Source organism: Saccopteryx leptura, chromosome 3, assembly GCF_036850995.1.
Source record: "Saccopteryx leptura isolate mSacLep1 chromosome 3, mSacLep1_pri_phased_curated, whole genome shotgun sequence".
NCBI classification, from domain to species: domain Eukaryota; kingdom Metazoa; phylum Chordata; class Mammalia; order Chiroptera; family Emballonuridae; genus Saccopteryx; species Saccopteryx leptura.
Genome location: NC_089505.1, coordinates 309,445,543 through 309,467,394, shown reverse-complemented (window position 1 = coordinate 309,467,394; position 21,852 = coordinate 309,445,543). Strand labels below are relative to the sequence as shown.

Below are 21,852 nucleotides of genomic sequence, written 5' to 3'. Positions count from 1 at the left end.
ACTGCATCACTTATAATCACACTGTTTTTCTCACCACAATCCTGTAAGCTTCTTGAAGGAAGAACCAACAATTATCCAGGGGCTTTGAACTGTTCTGTCACATATAGGGCCTTCGTAATTTGTCATATACTAAAAACATTGCTAAAGACAACACAGATATACACTATGACTACAGGTGAAAATGTTTATATATAAAGAAAAACTTGGTTAATTTGGCAGGCCCACAAGTGATTTTTTTAAAAACTACTCATTCTTTACCTCTCAGTACCCAAACAAGAAGCCTCATTCACAGAAGGTGTTCAGTAAATATTTGTGGAATAGTTTCTGTATTAAAAAAAAAAAATGACACCAAGAGGGAACCCTCATGTAAACTATGGACTCTGGGTGATAATGATATGTCAATGTAGGTTCAGCGATTTTAACAAATGTACCACTCTGGTGGGGAATGTTGCTAATGTGGAGGGGTTCTGCATGCATGGGCAGGGGGTACGGGGGAAACCTTTGAACCTTCTACTCAACTGTGCTGTGAATTTCAAACAGCTCTTTAGATGCTAAATTAAAAATCAAATTTAACTTATTATGGTATTAAAAGCATATGCTTACATGTTAGATCCCAATATTTTGTTCAATAATAATACATATCATACATTTATAATAAATGTTTTAAATTAAACCTCAAATTTCTAACCCAAATAAGACTTGCTTCCAGTGGATAGAAAATCTGACTGAAATAATTCCATGTGCAGTGCTTTGGTTTGCCATCAACACCCTAACTCAACATCCATACTTCACTAAACTACCTATGCAAAGGACTGTGGAAACAATGGTGAACAAGACAATTTCTGCTTTTGCAAGATTCTTTTCCAAATGAAAACTTTAATTTCCAAGATAAATCTTTAAACCCAGCTATCAACAATAGGTATCTCAAAATGGCAAAAACAAGCTTCCATTATTATCCCTATTTTCCAAATAACTTTTAAAACCCCTGTTAACCATCTGAGAAAGCAGTGCACAACCTGTTTTAAAACACAAAGTTAATGCCTCATTTACCTGGCATTCTTGGGAGAGCTGGTGTTCCACATAAATGAATTTTTCAGATAACTCACACTTGACTATTTAGTAATCAACACTTCAGATTGTTTGGCATGAAGGTCTTTAAAAGTACAAATATTTTAACTTTAAAAAATAGGCTCTGTTTACATTATTTTGACTAATAATTATTGTGCTGTATAATACTCAAGCCCCTGAAATGTATGTCTCCAGGGTTCCTTGGTAAAAGTTACTGGCTTTGAAACGTTTATCTTCTGATCCCTGGCTTCTGGTGTGTCAGCTGTCACCTTTTGCTGCTATTAGTGTGAACCTGACTCCAGCAGCCTCCCAGCCCCCTTCAAATTCGCTGGTACTTGGGAAACAAGTTTGTCACAATTTTGCCTAAAACACACAGGATTTAAGAGCATCGCCAAATTGATTTTGGTGCTCAGAGTCTTCTATTTCCTGAATCTTCTAAAATCTATAGTTACAAGTTTCCAAACCAAGTTTTGGATGAGTTACTGTTATATCTTGATGAAAATCCTTACTTTGTTTTCATGTTTAAAATTGATGCTAAATCAGAAACAATTTAATTACTTATTCACTCATTCAACAAATACTAAAGTATCACTTTGAGCTAGGCTCCTATATTATGGTAAAAAAAATTCCTAGTTTTGAACATATTTTTAAACAGAAAATTTTTATACAAAAAACTGCTCTACTTACTGCCTAAAAAAAAAAAAATGAAACTTCTAAATGAAACTACAAACCACCTAAACTTTTTATAATACCTATAGCTTTCTTTAGACTTAGAAACTGAAGGTTCAAGGATAAATAAAGTTTTTGATTTCACTAAATACTTTATAGAGCTCTGAATAAGATTCCAAGATTTTCTACCCTTTTTTGCCCCCTATTACAAATTCCCTTCTAGCTCAAGAAATCACTATCAACATACGCTTTAGTATTAAATGGTACTCACGGTCTTGGTAATGATAAACCTATCCATTTCAGCATCATGATCAGTTTACTATCATTTTAATATTGAGCAACATTCATTAAAAAAAGTGTTAATTCAATAAAATTTCTGTCCAAATTTTCAGAAGTTTCAATATACTTCATTTTAGGGTACAGAAAACTTCCTTAAAAGTTTTAAGAGTAAAATATGGTGTGACTACATAATTTGCTTTATCTGCCACAATCATATTTTTTACATTCCATTATCCATTAAAACCTAAAACTAAGAAATGAGTCAAGAAAAAGTGCAACTTAAAATTGGTCTCTCTGGGTTAATTAAGACATCAGGTAAAACCCCTGGCATCAGCTTTGTTTTCATTCCCATGGACTTTCCCTTCTCAATCACATTCTCCTCAGGGAGCATGGAGCATAAGTAACTTCCTCATCGTTTAGATTTTATAATTGATTAGTGATCGCCTTTATTATTTAGATTGAACTAGAAATGGGTATTAGTCATGTGCCTGCTGATATGAGCAAGTAAAATAATACTTAGAGGTGAAAAAAGTTACAACCTCTAAAAACCTTCAATTACTACCATTAAACACCTTTTTCAGCAGCACTAATATCTCTTCAATATTCATTTTGCAACCTAAAAATGCTTTAAGCAGTAGTAGTACAAAGGCAGATCCTGGACCCAACTTTAAAAATAACAATGTGGTGCTATTTAAATGACACTTAATATCATAGTAATTTTTACAAGTTGGCTCTGACCTCATTAGTGTACCTCCTTGTCCTATGAAAGTCTGTAAATAAAAACAATTCAGAGAAAAACTCAAATATAGGCTCTTGCTTTCTCTACAAGCAATTTAGACCAAGAAGTAAATGACAAATATTTACAGTGCACACCCGCTATAAACAAAATCTCTACCACGTGCTCCACACTACCTGTTAAAAAAAAAAAAAAAAAAAGACCTGGCTCCACACTACCTGTTTAAAAAAAAAAAAGACCTCGCTCCAGATATTTACAATATAATTAGAGGGAGAAAAAAATATTAATATTACCTAAAAAGAAAAATATATTTGAATTAAAAAGTGACCATGAACACGTAACATTCTAGCAGCAGAGATGGAGGGCACTCAATTCAAATGTACACAAAACAAAGTTCTTTTTGTCTCCCTATTTTAAATTTAGCAATCAAAAATCTGCAAGAACTAAGAAGTGGGCCAACAGCATCATCACAGGAAAAACTGAAAATTCTCAGGAACTGGTACTGGACCATTCAAAACAAAGTCTTTCTGTGAATGCCCATTAGTAGTTTCTCTCCTAAAATCTCATCAAATTAAAACAAAACTGATTCCTGGCTATCAACTTTGCGGAGAACGAAGCTTCAGGAAAACACTCTCGATACTTGTTTCTCCGTTATCACTTAGGGTCCATCTACAGAATCGAAGGGACTCCGAGGAACAGACAGGGTATCGGCCTATTGTTCGGCGAACCGCAGGACCATCTGAGCACCAAGGGGCGTGCAGGAGCTGGGGGAGGCCAGGCGCGAACCCGGCACAGGTGTGTGTGTAGGAGGCACAGGTGTGCCAGGGCCACGACCGGGGAAGAGAGGCCCAACTTCCAGACCGATACGTCGATAAAGGGAAGGAGACAAAGTCATTATTGAGGCTTAAACCTCTGAGCCGGGAGTTGGGGGGAAGGGGCGCTAAGGGCTCTCGGAGCCGACCTGCCTGGAGGCCGGGGACTTACACAGTGGACAGTCCCGAGGATGAAAAAAACGGCTCTCAAATCGAAGGGCCAGCCTGGAAAGCCCCAAACAATGGGCAACCCTGTGTCTGGGTGAAGCGAGGACAGGGGGTGTCGCGGAGGTGAAGCCCAGTGGCAAGAGGGAAACAAAGAGAGAAGCCCAGCGTTGAGACCCCGCGACGACGGCAATTTACCTGTGAGAGCTGCCGGGGGTTGGGGCAGCCGAAGAGCGCGGAGCTGGAGCTGAAGCTGATGGCTCCTCGGCGGCTGAGGACGTGTTGGGGGACCGGCCTGTCCAGGGGCAGCACCGGCAGCTGGTAGCATACTTCCATTGAATACGCCCGCCCTGCCCCGGCCGCCGGCCCCTGCGCTGGGAAGGGGCCGCGGCTGCGGGGCACCGGGCCGAGGCGGGGGCAGGGCGGGCGGGTGCCGACCCCGGGCCGGGAAACCGCGCTCACGCCTCCGCTGCCCGAACACTGCGGCCGGGCCGCCGGCGGGAAGGCGCTTCGGCGGTCGCCGCGACAGTTAACAGCAACGGCGCGCGCCCGGCTCCGGGCCGGGAAATTGCGCTCACGCCTCCGCCGCCCGAACACTGCAGCCGGCCGCCGGCGGGAAGGCGCTTCGGCGGTCGCCGCGACAGTTAACAGAATCGGCGCGCGCCTGGCTACCGGGTGCAAGCGGGGGCACCACAAGCAAGTCGGAGGGGGAGCCCCGCTGCCCCAGGGTTCTAACGCCGGGAGGAGCGGAGCAGGAACGGAGCAAGGGCAGAGCGAAGCGCTGCAAGAAAAGACGGCTGCAGCCAGCCAGCGTCGAGACCCGGGGTGCGCGGGGCTTCGGAGCAGCACCAGCTCGGGCAGCCGCCACCGTCCTGCCCCTCCCCTCCCCCGGAGCCTGACTTCACTCCTCCCGCGGCGCGAGCCCGGCGTAATTCACACTTTGCAGCCGCGGACCCTGCGCCAACCACGGCCGCCGCCTCCGTGACGTCACGACGCCGCGCCGCAGGCCCCACGCCGCCGCAGCGCTCGGGGAGACCGGCTAACGGTGGAGGGTGTGACCCATGTTCCCCGGTTCTGCACCGCGGGTCTCTGTCCCGGTCCCGCGCTCCACACACTGCCCTTCTGCCTACCAATCTTAATCCGCAGCCCTCCCTCCTGTCTGCTCCCCACCCAAGGCGCGTGCGCACGAGGCTCGGCCGTGTAGGCACTTTTTCCTCATCGCTAAACTCCTGCGTTCGAGAGCGCTAAGGATGTGGGGGTGGGCTCAGCCTGCGGGAGAGGCGAGATTCCGGCCTTGCGACCCCGGAAACCCAAAGCCCCCCAGCGCAGTCGTAGTGATCAGCTCTGGCCGCGGAGTAACTGCCGTTTTCCCTCCTTGAATTCCCATTCTTGAGGCTCTGCTCAGGACCGCTGCGGCAGTGACGTCAGCGGGCCGCGCGGACACCGTGCTCCCGGCTAGGTCACTGCCAGTCCCTCCGCGGTCCCGGGGCTCGCGCGCTTTCTGGGCAGGTGCGGACCCGGGACTGTCCCGGGCCAACCGGATAACTGGGGAGCAGAGAATGCAGAGTGAGGAGGGGGTGAAGGGGTGGCAGGAAAACACCGAGAGTGAGAAAAAGAGTGTGCACTGGAAAAAATGAGAAAGTAAGGATGATACTGAGAAGACAAAGGAAAAAAGGAGACTGCTTACCCTTTTACCAGAAGTGTTCTTTGTTAGCTTTGCTTTTTTAGAAAGCGTGACAATGTAAAGAGCTCGTGACCTGGTTTATGTAAGTTGCAGGTTCTGTTTTGTCGCATTTCTCCTTAAACTGTCAAAGCTTTTCAGCTGCAACTCATTGTTCCGAATGCATTCCAACCTCTAAACGTCAGCATGAACAAGCTCTCCCCTACTGGCAAAATAGTTAATTTAACTCTGCTCTCAGGGCACCCACCCTTCCACTTGTTTGCTGTGACTAGCCACTGGCAAGGTGGAAAGGACTGCATAGCTATTACTGATGAGAAAAGGTATTAAATGTTCATGATCCTGTAAATTAACAAATTTCTGCAAGATGTTTTATCACCTTTCCATGGCATCTGGCTTTTTTTTATATCACTTAAAACTTCCTATCTTCTCCAAAGGTACTTTTTACTTGTTTGCTGTCTATGATTAGAAGAAATATAACTTCCACTATGGCTTCATGGATTTTGTCTTCACTAAGCGGTAAATTCCCCTCTAGTCTAGTACAACAACTGATCCAATTCATCTTTGAAATCTTAATGCTCTCACAATATCTAATAGATGTATTGAGCATCTACTGTATGCTTAAAATTCAGCTGAGTACTTTCTCCTATTTACTTAGGCAAACAAACAAAAACCCCTGAGGTAATAGTATTTAAATTGAAAGTAGGCTCAAGGAAACATAACTTGCTCTAGATCTTACATAGACACATGGCAGAAGTAATCTCAAATAATATTTGAATTCCGTGGTACAACTGACTACCCAGAAGGTGGTATTGGTGTGATATCAGACGGTTATATGCCAAATAACTACTTCACATTTAATAACATCTAAGAAACTCAGTATGATTAAAATATTTTATAAGACTCAGGCCACTAACTAAACAATACATCTCCCCTCAGCAGAGGGGAGCCAACATTTGCTATGCACCCACTATGAGCTATACTAGGTATTCTACATACAATATTTAACTTAACCCTACATAAACACATAAGTAAACATTTTATCTGAATTCCACAGATGAGGAATCAGGTTCCAAGACCATAAATCATTTATGCCACCGAACTCTGCCCTGTGTGATCTCAGAGCCATGCATTGGGGTATCTCACCATACCATGGGGTATCTCAAGACCAGAACTTCAACTGTTTTCAGTGTTCTTTTACTGTATAGAGGAGTGTACTAGCCTCCAGAAAAACAGAACCAACTATATGTGTGTGTGTGTGTGTGTGTGTGTGTGTGTGTGTGTATATATATGGGGAAAGAGATTTGCTGCACATGTTCTTCGTCCAGGACACAAACTGGAGTAGCTGCAGGCCCTGCTGCTGCCCCTTGCCAGTGAGGGGAGTCAGCAGATCATGTTCAAAACTACAGTGGTGCTTGGGACCCTGCATGGACCTTCCAAGTGTAATGGCTGGTGCTTCACTTCCACTTAAATCTGCAAATTTTTACTATGACCAACCAAAACGTAGTTCTAGCTTGGCTAACCTGACCGTATAAAACCACACTAGTACAACTCGTGTCAACTTGACACCCATATACACTTTTTTTAATTGATTTTTTATTGAGGAAGGGAGAGTGAAACACTGATTTGTCATTCTACTTATTTATGCATTCATTGGTTGATACAAGTATATAAAGTTGTGGGTTTGATCCCAGGGATCAAACCCACAACTTTAGCATTTTGGGATTATGTTCTAACCCAGGGGTCCCCAAACTTTTTTTCACAGGGGGCCAGTTCACTGTCCCTCAGACCGTTGGAGGGCCAGACTATAAAAAAAAACTATGAACAAATCCCTATGCACACCGCACATATCTTATTTTAAAGTAAAAAAACAAAACGGAAACAAATATAATATTTAAAATAAAGAACAAGTAAATTTATTTATTTATTTATTTATTTTTTATATAATTTTATTTTTTTAATGGGGTGACATCAATAAATCAGGATACATATATTCAAAGATAACAAGTCCAGGTTATTTTGTCGTTCAATTATGTTGCATACCCACCACCCAAAGTCAGATTGTCCTCTGTCACCTTCTATCTTGTTTTCTTTGTGCCCCTCCCCACCCCCTATCCCTCTCCCATTCCCCCCTCCCCCCCCCGTAACCACCACACTCTTATAAATGTCTCTTAGTTTCACTATTATGTCCCACCTACGTATGGAATAATACAGTTCCTGTTTTTTTCTGATTTACTTATTTCGCTTCGTATCATGTTATCAAGATCCCACCATTTTGCTGTAAATGTTCCGATGTCATCATTTCTTATGGCTGAGTAGTATTCCATAGTGTATATGTGCCACATCTTCTTTATCCAGTCATCTATTGATGGGCTTTTTGGTTGTTTCCATGTCCTGGCCACTGTGAACAATGCTGCAATAAACATGGGGCTGCATGTGTCTTTACGTATCAATGTTTCTGAGTTTTGGGGATATATACCCAGTAGAGGGATTGCTGGGTCATAAGGTAGTTCTATTTTCAGTTTTTTGAGGAACCACCATACTTTCTTCCATAATGGTTGTACTACTTTACATTCCCACCAACAGTGTATGAGGAGAACAAGTAAATTTAAATCAACAAACTGACCAGTATTTCAATGGGAACTATGCTCCTCTCGCTGACCACCAGCAAGAAAGAGGTGCCCCTTCTGGAAGTGCGGCGGGGGCCGGATAAATGGCCTCAGGGGGCCGCATGCGGCCCGCGGGCTGTAGTTTGGGGACCCCTGTTCTAACCGATTGAGCTACCCAGCCAGGGCCAAACTTCTTTTAATTATATTTAATTGTCAAATAAAAACCTTAGCAAAATCATGCTTAAGTCCATATCATGCAACTTTGTCTCAAACAACCCGTAACAGCTCCTTCCTTTCTCAAAAGATGATAGAGTCTTTAAGGGATGTTCATTCCTCTCCTTGATGAGGCACAGTATCCCTTTAATAGCCTGTAACTTAAATACCAAGATAAAAGGATAATCATTATTGACACCATATTTTGGGGGAATGAAAGGGGAATAATTGGTGAATACAGTAAACAAAATATATTCATATCAAAATGAGGAGAAATGCTCATAACTGTTACAGTCCTTGTATCTGCAACTGGCAACATGATCATAATTACTGCTTGTAACTATTGAATACTTTCTCTTCTATTACCTATTTCATATCCCCTTTGCCTTCAAGCATCTCAGCTGTAGTGGTTCCTTGCCCTGTGGGGCAACCCAAACTTTTATTCCTGAAGAATCTGTATCATTAGAGGTTCTACTTCTATTGGGTTGTAGTTTTCCATTAACTCGTATCACAAAATATGTGAGTACTAAGTACTAAGATGCACCCTTACATTATTTCCTACATTCCAGGCATACTCCTTCCTTCTCCCATTGTGTAGCAGCAACTCAGAATATGCATAATAGTCCAATTCAATCACTCCAGGCAGAAGAGAAGCTCCTTCTTTGCATGTTGGTTAATAGCATGAAGGCCCTGGCCATAAACTCAATTGGCTAGAGCATCATCCCAATACACAAAGGTTGCATGTTCTATCCCTGGTCAGGGTACATACAGGAACAGTTAAATATTTCTCTCTCTCTCCATCCTCTCTCTTAAAAAAAAAATCAATAAATAAAATACCTAAATAAATAGCATGAGGATCCCCAAATGGCCAAGTGGCAGCCTCAACTTCCAGTTTAATCAAACACTTGCAATGTACCCTGGTGGAAGCATTCTTTTGGGGGACTAAGAAATCTGGACCAGGAGAGCCCAAAGTTGCAGGAATGGTAAGCAAAATTTTGCATGTGATTCACTAGGGGTAGAAGTGAGAGGATCCACTCTCAGTGCTATACCTTGATTCCGGGACCATGGATATATATTTATATTTAGAATGTGTACTAAAGCCAAAGGAATATTATCCTAGCTCCACAAGGTGTTGCTATCCAGATAGAGCAATTATTGAGTCTTTAAAAGACCATTCCAATGCTGTAACATAGATGAAACTTGAAAACAAGCTAAGTGAAAGAAGCCAGATGCAAAAAGCTACATATTGTATAATTTCGTTTATATGAAATACCCAGAATAGGCAAACCATAGAGACAGAAAGCCAATTAGTGGTTGCCAAGGACTGGTAACAGAGTGGAATGAAGAATGACTGCTTAATAGATAAGGGGTTTCATTTTTAAATGATGAAAAACTTCTGAAACTAGATAGTGGTGATGGTTACACAACATTGTGAATGGACTTACTGCCATGGAATAATCACTTTCAAATGATTAAAATAGTACAATTTTTTTTTTTTGTATTTTTCTGAAGTTGAAAACGGGGAGGCAGACAGACTCCCGCATGCACCCGACTGGGATCCACCCGGCATGCCCACCAGGGGGTGATGCTCTGCCCATCTGGGGCGTTGCTCTGTTGCAACCAGAGCCATTCTAGCACCTGAGGCAGAGGCCACAGAGCCATCCTCAGCACTCGGGCCAACTTTGCTCCAACGGAGCCTTGGCTGCGGGAGGGGAAGAGAGAGAGAGGAAGGAGAGCGGGAGGAGTGGAGATAGGCAGATAGGCGCTTCTCCTGTGTGCCCTGGCTGGGAATCAAACCCGGGACTCCTGCACGCCAGGCCAACGCTCTACCACTGAGCCAACCGGCCAGGGACAGTACAATTTTTTTTAAGTAAAATAAAAAGAAAAAAGTCATTCAGTCATTCTATCAGATCAGCTACTTAGGGGCAATAGGCAAGATACTAAGACCAATGAATCCCATGAGCATGAACACACTGCTGCCTTTATTTGCTGTAAAATGAATTTGTTGGTTAAAAGTAATGCTGTGTGAAATAGCATGATGATGACTGAAGCATTATTATCATATATTAAAATAAAATTATTGAGGTATTTAAGAGAGTTGTTTTAAAGTCTTTGTTAAGTATGACACCTATTTTTCTTTGGACTGGTTTCTTCCACTTTATTTTCTGCGTCTGATTTGGTCATGTTTTCTCTTTCTTTGTATGACTTGTGATTTTGTTATTGTATATATATGGGGCATTTAAAAAAACAGCTACCTTTCCCAGTCTTTATAGACTGGCCCTATGCTGAGGAAATTCTTCACTAATCAGCTGAGCCTTGATTCTAAGCTTTGGGATCAGTCCAAGAAGAAACCTTAAGGTTTTTAAAGTTTGACTGAACACACACCTTGCCTGAACCTATGTGTAGCTTTTTTTATTTTCCTGTGTACATGGCTGCTTTTCAATGTCTTACTATCCCAAAGTGTCCCTCCTTGGGGTTTCCACCTAGAATCTCTTATCACAGGTGTCTGTTGGTCAGTCTTCCTTTAGTTTTCCTGAGCAGCACCCTCTGAGATCCAAGTTAGACCAGATAGAGGCCAGTCCTTCGGGCAACCTCTTATAAATTAAAATGTTGAAAATAAGATCTGCTCTGCTTCCTCTGGCTTATAGTTTTCTTTTTTGTATTTTCTCTGTTTGACTTGGGTGTTAGGGTAATACTGGTTTCATAAAATGAGTTGGGAAATAATCCTTACATTTCTATTTTCTGTAAAAGTTCATATAAAGTGATATTAGTTCCTCCATAAATGTCTGATTGGATTCCCCAGTGAAACTCTCTGGGTCAGAACTTTTCTTTATGGAAGATTTTAAATTGTTAATTTAATTTCTTCATTTGATATAGCTTAAAAAGTAAGCTCTATATATTCCCAAAAAGTAGTCCTTGAGTTATAGCCCCAAAACATTAAAAGTGGTGAGATTTTAGTTTTTCTTTTAAAATAATTTGCCATATTTTCTAAGATAAACATAGTATTTTATAACAAAATTTATTTTTATTATTATTTTTTTAATTTTGTATTTTTCTGAAGTTGGAAACAGGGAGGCAGTCAGACAGACTCCCGCATGCACCTGACCGGGATCCACCTGGCATGCCCACCAGGGGGCGATGCTCTGCCCATCTGGGGCATTGCTCTGTTGCAACCAGAGCCATTCTAGCGCCTGAGGCAGAGGCCACAGAGCCATCCTCAGCACCTGGGCCAACTTTGCTCCAATGGAGCCCTGGCTGCGGGAGGGGAAGAGAGAGACAGGGAGGAAGGAGAGAGGGAGGGGTGGAGAAGCAGATAGGTGCTTCTCCTATGTGCCCTGGCCGGGAATTGAACCCGGGACTCCTGCACTCCAGGCTGATGCTCTACCACTGAGCCAACAGGCCAGGGCCAACAAAATTTATTTTTAAATATATAAACTATGAGTAAAAGTAAAATATTTACAATGCAATGATGAATACTTAATAAAATAAAGGGCAATTGAAGGAATATTTCACCAGAGCGTTGGTTGTTCTAGGCTAGTAATTCAATTCTAATTGACAAGCAACTTCCATGTTGATACACTAATAATCAGTCAGAGTACTTTTGGCTAAACACCCAGATTACATAACATACATTCATCAATGTTCCCTCCCCAAACCATACTAAATTACACTGAAAGAATAAAATAAGGCATAAATCCAGAAAGGCAAAGAGAAAAGAGAGGGAAGTGAAAACTGACAAGCTCATCTTTTAGAAACTGAAGGTGAATACGTCGACAAGTTGTACATGTTTTAGCAGAACAGAAAGCTAAAACCTAAGCTTACAAATGGGAAGGATTACCTCTGGCCAGTTCCTGCTTCAAAGACCCAGAACAATCTCAGAAATTAGAGGCCTCAGCTGTTCTGGAAGGCAAGGATGAAAATGGGCTAAAAAAAGAGAAGAATCAATTGAAATTCTTTAAAGCAAATGGTTAAAAACCAAAACTGTGTGCAGACAGGTAATTTGGTCTCCTTTGCCACAGCGAAAGACTGGATGGATTGAACCAAATGGGGTCTGGCTTGGGTTCACCAAGAGAGCTCAGGGTGGGATTAGAGACCACATGAAAAGTAGTGGGATAATTAGAATCCGACTACTGTTGACAGCCAACTCTACATCCTTGAGGCAAGAGGTTGGAAGATTCCTCTTTTAGCAAAGTGGACCTGCTCAGGGCAAAAGTTTTACAGATGCAGTCAGTTTGGATTCCTCCAACTGAATACAGTCATCCCTAGCCATATTGTGGTTCACTTTTCGTGGTCTCACTGTATCATGGGTTTTAAAATTGTATATATCTAATTTTGTATTGTGGATTTTTTGCTATATCACGGAATTTTGTGGTATATAGATATTTTTATATATTTATTATTTTAATTATTTTTGTGGTAAAATAAGCATTTTCTAGTCTAAAAAATTGAAAACAATATAAAAATATTAAAACATTAAAAGAATATTAAATGGAAATAAAATATGTAGAAAGTGTTTAAGAGCATAGGAAGTGTTTATAAAAGTGTCAGAAAGGTTTATAAGAGTGTGGGGAGGGTTTATAAAGCCTTAAAATATATATAAATAATATATAAGGTCTCTACTTTGAGGATTTTTGCCTACCACGGGGGGTTCTGGAACCTAACCCTGGCAGTAAATGAGGGATCACTGTGAAGTCCACATATAATTCTAAGGTAATCCTACCCATGTATATGGAGCTCACTAGTAGCATATCAATATCTCATTTTAAATATGAAAGAACAATCAAGCATTGCTGAAATTTGAATAAATGCCATAGCATGAGAGACAGTAGAAACAGAAGAACAAAAATACAACAAGCAACAGAAACGATACAGAGAACCCTCTCCTCCAAAAACACCAATAGTACCCTGAGAAAGAGAAGTTATATAGGAACAGGATGATATAAAAAGAAGAAATAAAAATAGTTTTTAAAATGTAGAACTATGATAGCAAAAATTAAATATTTAGAAAATAAAGTTGAAGATATCTTCCCAAAAGCAAAATGAAAAAATTAAAGATACAGGTAATGTGAGAAAAGATACTAAAATTGGAGTTCCAAATAAGGATGATTTCAGAAAGAAAGAATTGAAAAAATTATAGGGGAGAAATGATTCAAGAAAATGTAGCAGAACTGAAGGGAACACACATTTCCAGATGGAGATAGCCAACTTTGTCCTAGAATGATGGAAAGAGAAAAGAACTAAACCAAGGCATATCATCTGGAAAAACCAACTTTGGACTAAACTAAGAGGACTCTTTAACCAAGAAACACCAAAGAAGCCACACAGACACTGGTAGGAAAAGGGGAAATACGGAGAGGGCTGCCCAGCTCCCGGGAGTGAGTTTAGCAAAGAGGGGAGGGCCCTGGACCCCTGGAACAGAGCCCCAGCCTGCAGCCCCAGAACCTAGAAGAAGCATATGGACAACATTTAGCTGTGAAACAAGTCAGGATACTGGTTGTGAGAAAGAGACAGATTTCTCAGAACCAGGATTCTTGTTAAAGGGATCATGCAGAAAACCTCTTTCACAACCACTTACCCAGGGCTAAGGGGGACAGGGAGAGAGGAGAGAACCAGAGTAGCAGGAAGAGAGTGTAATCTAGGAGGCACAGGCAGAAACACTTTGAGGGACAGCCACCCTAACCCCTGGGCTGAGTCAGTCCCCAAATCTGAAGTGAATATTTCCCCTGGAACCAGCAATACCAGTAAAGGGAAGCAGGACACCAGCCAAACAAGCTCTTCTGCGGCAATCAGAGCAGTCTCGCTTAGAAGGAGGGAGCCTTAAGGGATACAGTATTGAGTGCTAGGGTCTGTGGTGCAGTGCCCCCAACCACACTGCTGAGGGCTAGCCAGCGGGTGGGCAACGGCAGCGGTGGTGGGATGCAAAAGCACGGTCCCATCAGGGGGGGGCGGAAGCTGGCTGGCCATGACTAAAGCCTGATATGAGCTCAGTATCATCTGGCAGGTGGAAGGGGCACACAAAAGAGGTCCCGCCAGCTGTGGGCCCGCCTGCAATCCCACCTGCAGGGGAAAGGTGAAAACCTGGGATCTACAGAGACCCGCAGCTGAGTGCAGACACACAGCCCACCCAGCCCGCAGAGCCTGATGCATGAGTGCAACTCCGCCCATGGGGCCAAGGGTGAAAGCCCAGGAACAGGTGGAGACCCATGGCTGAGCAACGGTGCTCACCCCTGCCTGTGGTGCCAAGGCTTGCAGCCCTGGGTGCGGCGTGAAGACCCACACACAGCAGCGGGGTGAAAGCTGAAGCTTGTAGACATGGGCAGGTGAACACAGCCCCTGCCAAAGAGGAGAGGTGGAAACTGGAAACTGCAGCAACAGCCGCAGTTGGCTGGCATCAGCAACTCCCATACCCGAACGCCGGAGGCAGTAGCAGAGGGGATGGTGGGCCTGCAGACAGACTACACAGAGGCCACATCAATTGGACTACAGTGGCCACACCCTTCTTATACACAGACAAAATGGGAAGGCAGAGAAATGCAACCCAATTGAATCAAGAGAAACCCCCGGAAAAGGACTTGAATAAGTCAGATATAACCAAATTTCCAGTTGCAGAGTTAAAAAAATGATTGTTAGGATGCTCAAAAATCTTAGAACAACAATAGATTGTCATTACTAACAACTAAATAAAGAGATAGCAAGTATAAAAAAGGAAATAATAAAAAAGAATCAGTCAGAAATGACAAATACAATATCAGAAATGAAGACCACAATGTAAGGAATTAAAAGCAGGATGGATAAAGCTGAGGATCAAATCAGCGAGTTAGAGGACAAGATAAATGAAGGTATGGAAGCAGAGCAGCAAAAAGAAAAGAGACTCAAAAAGTCTGAGGAAACTCTAAGAGAGCTCTGTGACAACATGAAGAGAAATAACATCCACATCGTAGGGGTTCCTGAAGAAGAAGAGAAAGAACAAGGGATAGAGATTTTGGTCAATCAAATCATAGCTGAAAACTTTCCTAAATTGATGAATGAAAAAGTCACACAAGTTCAAGAAGCACAGAGAATTCCATTAAAGAGAAACCAAAAAAAATCTACACCAAGACACATCATAATTAAACTACCAAAGCTAAGTGATAAAGAGAAAATATTAAAAGCTGCTAGAGAAAAAAAGGCTATTACCTACAAAGGAGCCCCCATAAGGATGACATCCAACTTCTCAACAGAAACACTTGAGGCCAGAAGAGAATGGCAAGAAATATTCAAAGTAATGCAGAACAAGAACCTACAACCAAGACTACTTTATCCAGCAAGGCTATTGTTTAAAATTGAAGGAGAAATAAAAAGCTTCCCAGACAATAGAAATCTCAATGAATTCATTACAACCAAATCAATGCTATAAGAAATGTTAAGGGACCTGTTGTAAACAGATCAAAGGGTGAAAAGAATATAACAAAAGAGAAATACAGCTTTAAAGAATAAAATAGCAATAAATAACTACATATCAATAATAACCTTAAATGTAAATGGATTAAATGATCCAATCAAAAGACATAGGGTAGCTGCATGGATAAGAAAACTGGACCCATACATATGCTGTCTACAAGCGACTCACCTTAAAACAAAAGATGCACATAGACTGAAGGTAAAAGGATGGAAAAAAATATTTCATGCAAATGAAAGAAAAGCTGGGGTAGCAATACTTATATCAGACAAAATGGACTTTAAAACAAAGGCTATAGTAAGAGATAAAGAAGGTCACTACATAATGATAAAGGGAGCAATCTAACAGGAAGATATAACCATTATAAATATCTACACACCTAACATAGAAGCACCTAAATATATAAAGCAGCCTTTGTTGGATATAAAGGGCAAGATCAACAGCAATACTATAATAGTAGGGGATTTCAATACCCCACTAACATTACTAGATAGATCCTCAAGAAAGAAAATTAACAAAGAAATAGCAGACTTAAAGGACACACTAGATCAACTTGATTTAGTAGATATCTTCAGAACCTTTCGCCCTAAAGCAGCAGAATATACATTCTTTTCAAGTGCTCATGGTACATTCTCTAGGATTGACCACATGTAAGGGCACAAAAGCAGTCTCAACAAATTTAAGAAGACTGAAATCATGTCAAGCATTTTCTCTGATCACAATGGCATGAAACTAGAAATCAACCACAACAGAAAAACTCAAAAATTCTCAAACACCTGGAAACTAAATAGCAAGTTGTTAAATAACGAATGGATTAACAATGAGATCAAGGAAGAAATAAAAAAAATTCCTAGAAATGAATGATAATGAGCATACATCAACTGAAAATTTATGTGACATGGCAAAAGCAGTACTGAGAGGGAAGTTCATAGCATTACAGGCATACCTTAAGAAGCTAGAAAAAACCTAAATAAACAACTTAACACTGCATCTAAAAGAACTAGAAAAAGAACAGCAAAGTAAAGCCCAGAGGTAGTGGAAGGAAGGAAATAATAAAAATGAGAGCAGAATAAATCACATAGAGCAGGGGTAGTCAACCTTTTTATATCTACCGCCCACTTTTTTTTTTATGTGGGGAGAGCACTAACGCAGTCCCCCACTACCACAAATTATGCAGTCGAGTTTCCCACATTTGGGGAAATCACAGGGGTCAGCACATCCAGAGTGTAATGGATAAGCCTCACCCTGGGAAAACCACCTTCGTGATCATGGTATCTCCCCTGCCAGGTAAGTATTCTACCGCCCACTTTTGTATCTCTGTTAGTAGTAAAATTTTCTAACCACCCACTGGTTCCACAGTAATGGTGGTTTATAAAGTGGAGAAGTAACTTTACTTTATAAAACTTACAAAGCAGAGTTACAGCAAGTCAAAGCATGTAATAATAATCACTCACCAAGTACTTTATGTCAGATTTTCGCTAAGTTTGGCAGAATAAATCTTTATAAAACAACTTACTATAGTTAAATCTATCTTTTTATTTATACTTTGGTTACTCCGCTACTGCCCACCATGAAAGCTGGAACGCCCACTAGTGGGCAGTAGGGACCAGGTTGACCACCACTGACATAGAGGCTAAAGAAACAATACAGAGGATCAATGAAACAAGGAGCTGGTTCTTTGAAAAGGTAAACAAGATCAATGAACCTTTAACCAGACTCACCAAGAAAAAGAGAGGATTAAAATAAATAAAATTAGAAATGAGAGTGGAGAAATAACATCTGACACAACAGAAATACAAAGGATTGTAAGAAAATACTATGAAGAACTGTATGCCAAAAAATTAGATAACCTAGGTGAATTGGACAAATTCCTTTAAACAGATAATATTTTAAAAGTCAATCAGGAAGAATCAGAAAACCTAAACAGACCGATTACAACAAATGAGATCAAAACAGTTATCAAAAAACTCCCTAAAAACAAACAAAACAAAACAAAAAACTCCCAACAAACAAAAGCCCTGGGCCCAATGGCTTCACAAGTGAATTCTACCAAATATTCAAAGAAGAACTAATTCCTATCCTTCTCAAGCTATTTCAAAAAATTTAAGAGCAAGGAAGACTTCCAAGCTCCTTTTATGAGGTGAGCATAATTCTGATTCCAAAACTAGGCAAAGACAACACAAAAAAAGTAAATGATAGGCCAATATTCCTGATGAATTTAGATGCTAAGATCCTCAACAAAATATTAGCCAACTGGATCCAGCAATATGTGAAAAAAATCATACACCATGATCAAGTGGGATTTGTTCTGGGGAGGCAAGGCTGGTACAATATTTGCAAATCAATCAATGTAATTCATCACATAAACAAAAGGAAGGAGAAAAACCACATGATAATTTCAATAGATGCAGAGAAAGCATTCGATAAAATCCAGCACCCATTCATGATCAAAACTCTCAGCAAAGTGGGAATACACGGAACATACCTCAACATGATAAAGGCCATCTATGACAAACCCACAGTCAACATCATACTCAATGGGCAAAAATTAAAAGCAATCCTCTTAAGATCAGGAACAAGGTAGGGGTGCCTCCTTTCACCACTCTTATTCAACATAGTCCTGGAAGTCCAAGCCACAGCAATCAGACAAGAAGAGGAAATAAAAGGCATCCAAATTGGAAAAGAAGTAAAACTATCATTATTTGCAGATGATATGATATTGTATATAGAAAACCCTAAAATCTCAGTCAAAAAACTACTAGACTTGATAAATGAATTCAGCAAGGTGGCAGGATATAAAATTAATACTCAGAAATCAGAGCGCATTTTGATACGCCAACAATGAAATGTCAGAAAGAGAAATTAAGGAAACAATCCCCTTCACTACTGCAACCAAAAAATTAAAGTACCTAGGAGTAAATTTAACCAAGGAGATTAAAGACTTCTACTCGGAAAATTATAAAACATTGATAAAAGAAATCAAGGAAGATATAAGTAAGTGGAAGCATATATCGTGCTCATGGTTAGAAAGAATAAACATCATTAAAATGTCTATATTACTCAAAGCAATTCATAAATTCAATGCAATGCCAATTAAAATACCAATGACATACTTCAAAGATATAGAACACATATTCCAAAAATTTATATGGAACCAAAAAAGATCACAAATAGCCTCAGGAATCTTGAAAAGGAAGAATAATGTGGGAAGTATCACACTTCCTGATATCATGTTATACTACAAGGCTATTGTACTCAAAACAGCTTGGTACTGGCATAAGAACAGGCATATAGATCAATGGAACAGAACAGAGAACCCAGAAATAAACCCGCACCTTTATGAACAACTGATATGTGACTAAGGAGGTAAGAGCATACAATGGAGTAAAGACAGCCACTTAAACAAATGGTGTTGGGAAAATTGGACAGCTACCTGCAAAAAAATGAAACTAGACCACCAACTTACACCATTCACAAAATAAAGTCAAAATGGATAAAACACTTAAATGTAAGCCATGAAACCATAAGCATCTTAGAAGAAAAAGGCAGTAAGCTCTCCAACATCTCTCGCAGCAATATATTTGCTGATTTATCTCCAAGAGCAAGTGAAATAAAAGACAGGATAAACAAATGGGACTATATCAAACTAAAAAGCTTTTGCACAGCCAAAGACAATAAGAACAAAATTAAAAGACAAACTACACCTTGGGAGAACATATTCAACAATACGTCTGATAAGGGGTTAATAAACCAAAATTTATAAAGAACTTGTAAAACTCAACACCAGGAAGATAAACAATCCAATAAAAAAATGGGGAGCCTGACCAGGCGGTGGCGCAGTGGATATAGCCTCGGACTGGGATGTGGAGGATCCGGGTTCGAGACCCCAAGGTCGTCAGCTTGAGCAGGGCTCATCTGGTTTGAGCAAAATCCCACCAGCTTGAACCCAAGGTCGCTGGCTCCAGTAAGGGGTTACTCGGTCTGCTGAAGGCCTGCGGTCAAGGCACATATGAGAAAGCAATCAATGAACAACTAAGGTGTTGCAATGCGAAATGAAAAACTAATGATGCTTCTTATCTCTCTCCATTCCTGTTTGTCTGTCCCTGTCTATCCTTTTCTCTGACTCACTCTCTGTCTCAGTAAAAAATAAAAAAATAAAAAAAATGGGGAAAAAAATGAATAGACACCTCTTCAAAGAGGACATACAGATGGCCAATAGTCATATGAAAAAACTAGAAAGCCCGGCGGTCATACGAAATGACCGCTGTTCTAGATATTATAAATTGTAATTAAAATGATTTGTGCAAAGGTGTCTGCTAATTCAAACTGAATTACCCAGGGCAGGTGGCGAGGACGCCCCTTTGCTTACTGCCCCACGGGGATTCCCCCTTCTACTTGCTTAATTGCTTAAAGTAGAGTGCAATGAAGGAAACCACTGGCGGTACATTTCTTAAGAGCCACCGCTAGCTCAATAAATAAAGGTGATTTAAATAATAAAATGTTAATTCACATGTCAAAGATCTCTTTGTACACAACATTTCTTGTGTAGATCTTTCCATCATTTTTAAGCTCGCCTTACAGAGGACCATCAATTATTTTTAATTTTACGTCCATTCTTTCACGAACTCTTGAACAGGCAACATAAAGTTGACCATTTGCGTTTCGGTCAGCATTACTCTGTCGTTTTTTTGCATTTCTCTCCTGCCTTTGTTCAAGGGACTCATTTTGTCGAGACAGGCTTTTTTGTCTTGCATCTGAGGCAAGCCTTGTTTCTCTATGCTCATCAGTCTCATTTTGCCGAGAAAGATGCATTTGCTCTGCGACTGAAGCAAGCCTTGTCTTTCTCTGCTCAGTGGTTTCTTTTTGTCGAGAAAGCCGTTTTTGTGCAGCTTTAGCTCCTTTTTTCTCCTCTTCAGTCCTGTATTTTCTAGGAGGCATTCTTAAAAGAAATTACATTAAGACGTAGTTTTTATGTAAAACAGATGATTGCCAATGTAAACAAATGTTCACCTTCCCCCTGACACGCTCAATTTGCATTCAGCCTTAAATTGTTTCAAAAGCAGATGATTGCCAATGCAAACAAATGTTCACCTTCCCCTGACCCGCTCAATTTGCGTTCAGCCGTGACCTTCACCCCATTGGCTAGTACAGTTACGCAATAAGTACCAATAAGCTATCTGCGACAAACAGACACTTAAGCCTCATATAATAAAGATGCTCAAGATCACTAATCATTAGAGAAATGCAAATTAAAACCACAATGAGATATCACCTCACACTAGTCAGAATGGTGCTCATCAATAAAACAACACAGAATAACTGCTGGTGAGGATGTCGAGAAAAGGGAACCCTCCTGCACTACTGGTGGGAATGCAGACTGGTGCAGCCACTGTGGAAAACAGTATGGAGATTCCTCAAAAAATTAAAAATCGAACTGCCTTTTGACCCAGCTATCCCACTTTTAGGAATATACCCCAAGAACACCATAGCACTGTTTCAAAAGGAGAAATGTATTCCCATGTTTATGGCAGCATTGGTCACAATAGCAAAGATCTAGAAACAGCCCAAATGTCTGTCAGTGGACGAGTGAATTAAAAAGCAGTGGTACATATATACAATGGAATACTATGAGGCCATGAAAAAGAACGAAATCTTACCTTTTGTGATAACATGGATGGACTTGGAAACTATTATGTTAAGTAAAATAAGCCAGGGAGAAAAAGAAAAATATCATATGACCTCACTCATTTGAGGAATCCAATGAACAATGTGAACTGAGGAACGTAATTGAGACAGAGGAGAGATCAAAGGGACCAGAGGAAAAGCGAACAGAGGGAAAGGGGATGATAGGATAGGATAAACCTGAAGGGAAGGGGGGAGGGTGCTACTGGAAGGGTGGCAAGGGAGATGTTGAGGAGAGTATGGGGGAGGGGGATGTATTTGGGGCAACACTAGAATCTATGTAAACACAATAAATTAAAATCAATAAAAAAACTATGTAAATGGCCTGATCAGGTGGTTGCGCAGTGGACAGAGCATTGATCTGGGACATAGAGGACCCAGTTTCAAAACTCCAAGGCCTCTGGCTTGAGTGTGGGATCACTGGCTCTAACATGGGATCATAGACTTGCACCCCAGGGCTCAGGCTTGAGCAAGGGGTCAATGTATCAGCTAGAGCCCTGTGG

The 21,852-nt window shown here is 40.9% G+C and overlaps 1 protein-coding gene, 1 long non-coding RNA gene and 1 other non-coding gene across 8 annotated transcripts in view; 1 reads left to right on the top strand and 2 right to left on the bottom strand.

Annotated features, from left to right (window-relative positions):
* The window catches only part of PDE7A (phosphodiesterase 7A), a 110,240-nt gene extending 104,513 nt beyond the window's left edge, over nucleotides 1–5,727 (bottom strand). For 2 of the 6 annotated variants that reach the window (XR_010750480.1, XR_010750481.1), the window contains exon 1: nucleotides 3,928–4,844. Coding sequence is in view for 3 of the 6 variants with exons in the window: in XM_066378963.1 (XP_066235060.1) it covers nucleotides 3,928–4,065 (138 nt within the window). In the remaining 3 variants the exon portion in view is untranslated. Of the gene's footprint in view, nucleotides 1–3,927; nucleotides 4,853–5,416 lie in introns of those variants that run through there. The other 4 variants (XM_066378962.1, XM_066378963.1, XM_066378961.1 and 1 more) reach the window with 4 other exon arrangements.
* The window catches only part of LOC136401169 (uncharacterized), an 89,271-nt gene continuing 72,451 nt past the window's right edge, over nucleotides 5,033–21,852 (top strand). Inside the window, exons 1-2 of the long non-coding RNA XR_010750482.1 lie at nucleotides 5,033–5,370; nucleotides 5,845–5,926. This is a non-coding gene — a long non-coding RNA (uncharacterized lncRNA). The remainder of the gene's footprint in view (nucleotides 5,371–5,844; nucleotides 5,927–21,852) is intronic.
* On the bottom strand, nucleotides 16,799–16,962 carry LOC136401708 (U1 spliceosomal RNA). The gene has a single exon (XR_010750714.1). It is a non-coding gene; the product is annotated as a U1 spliceosomal RNA (small nuclear RNA).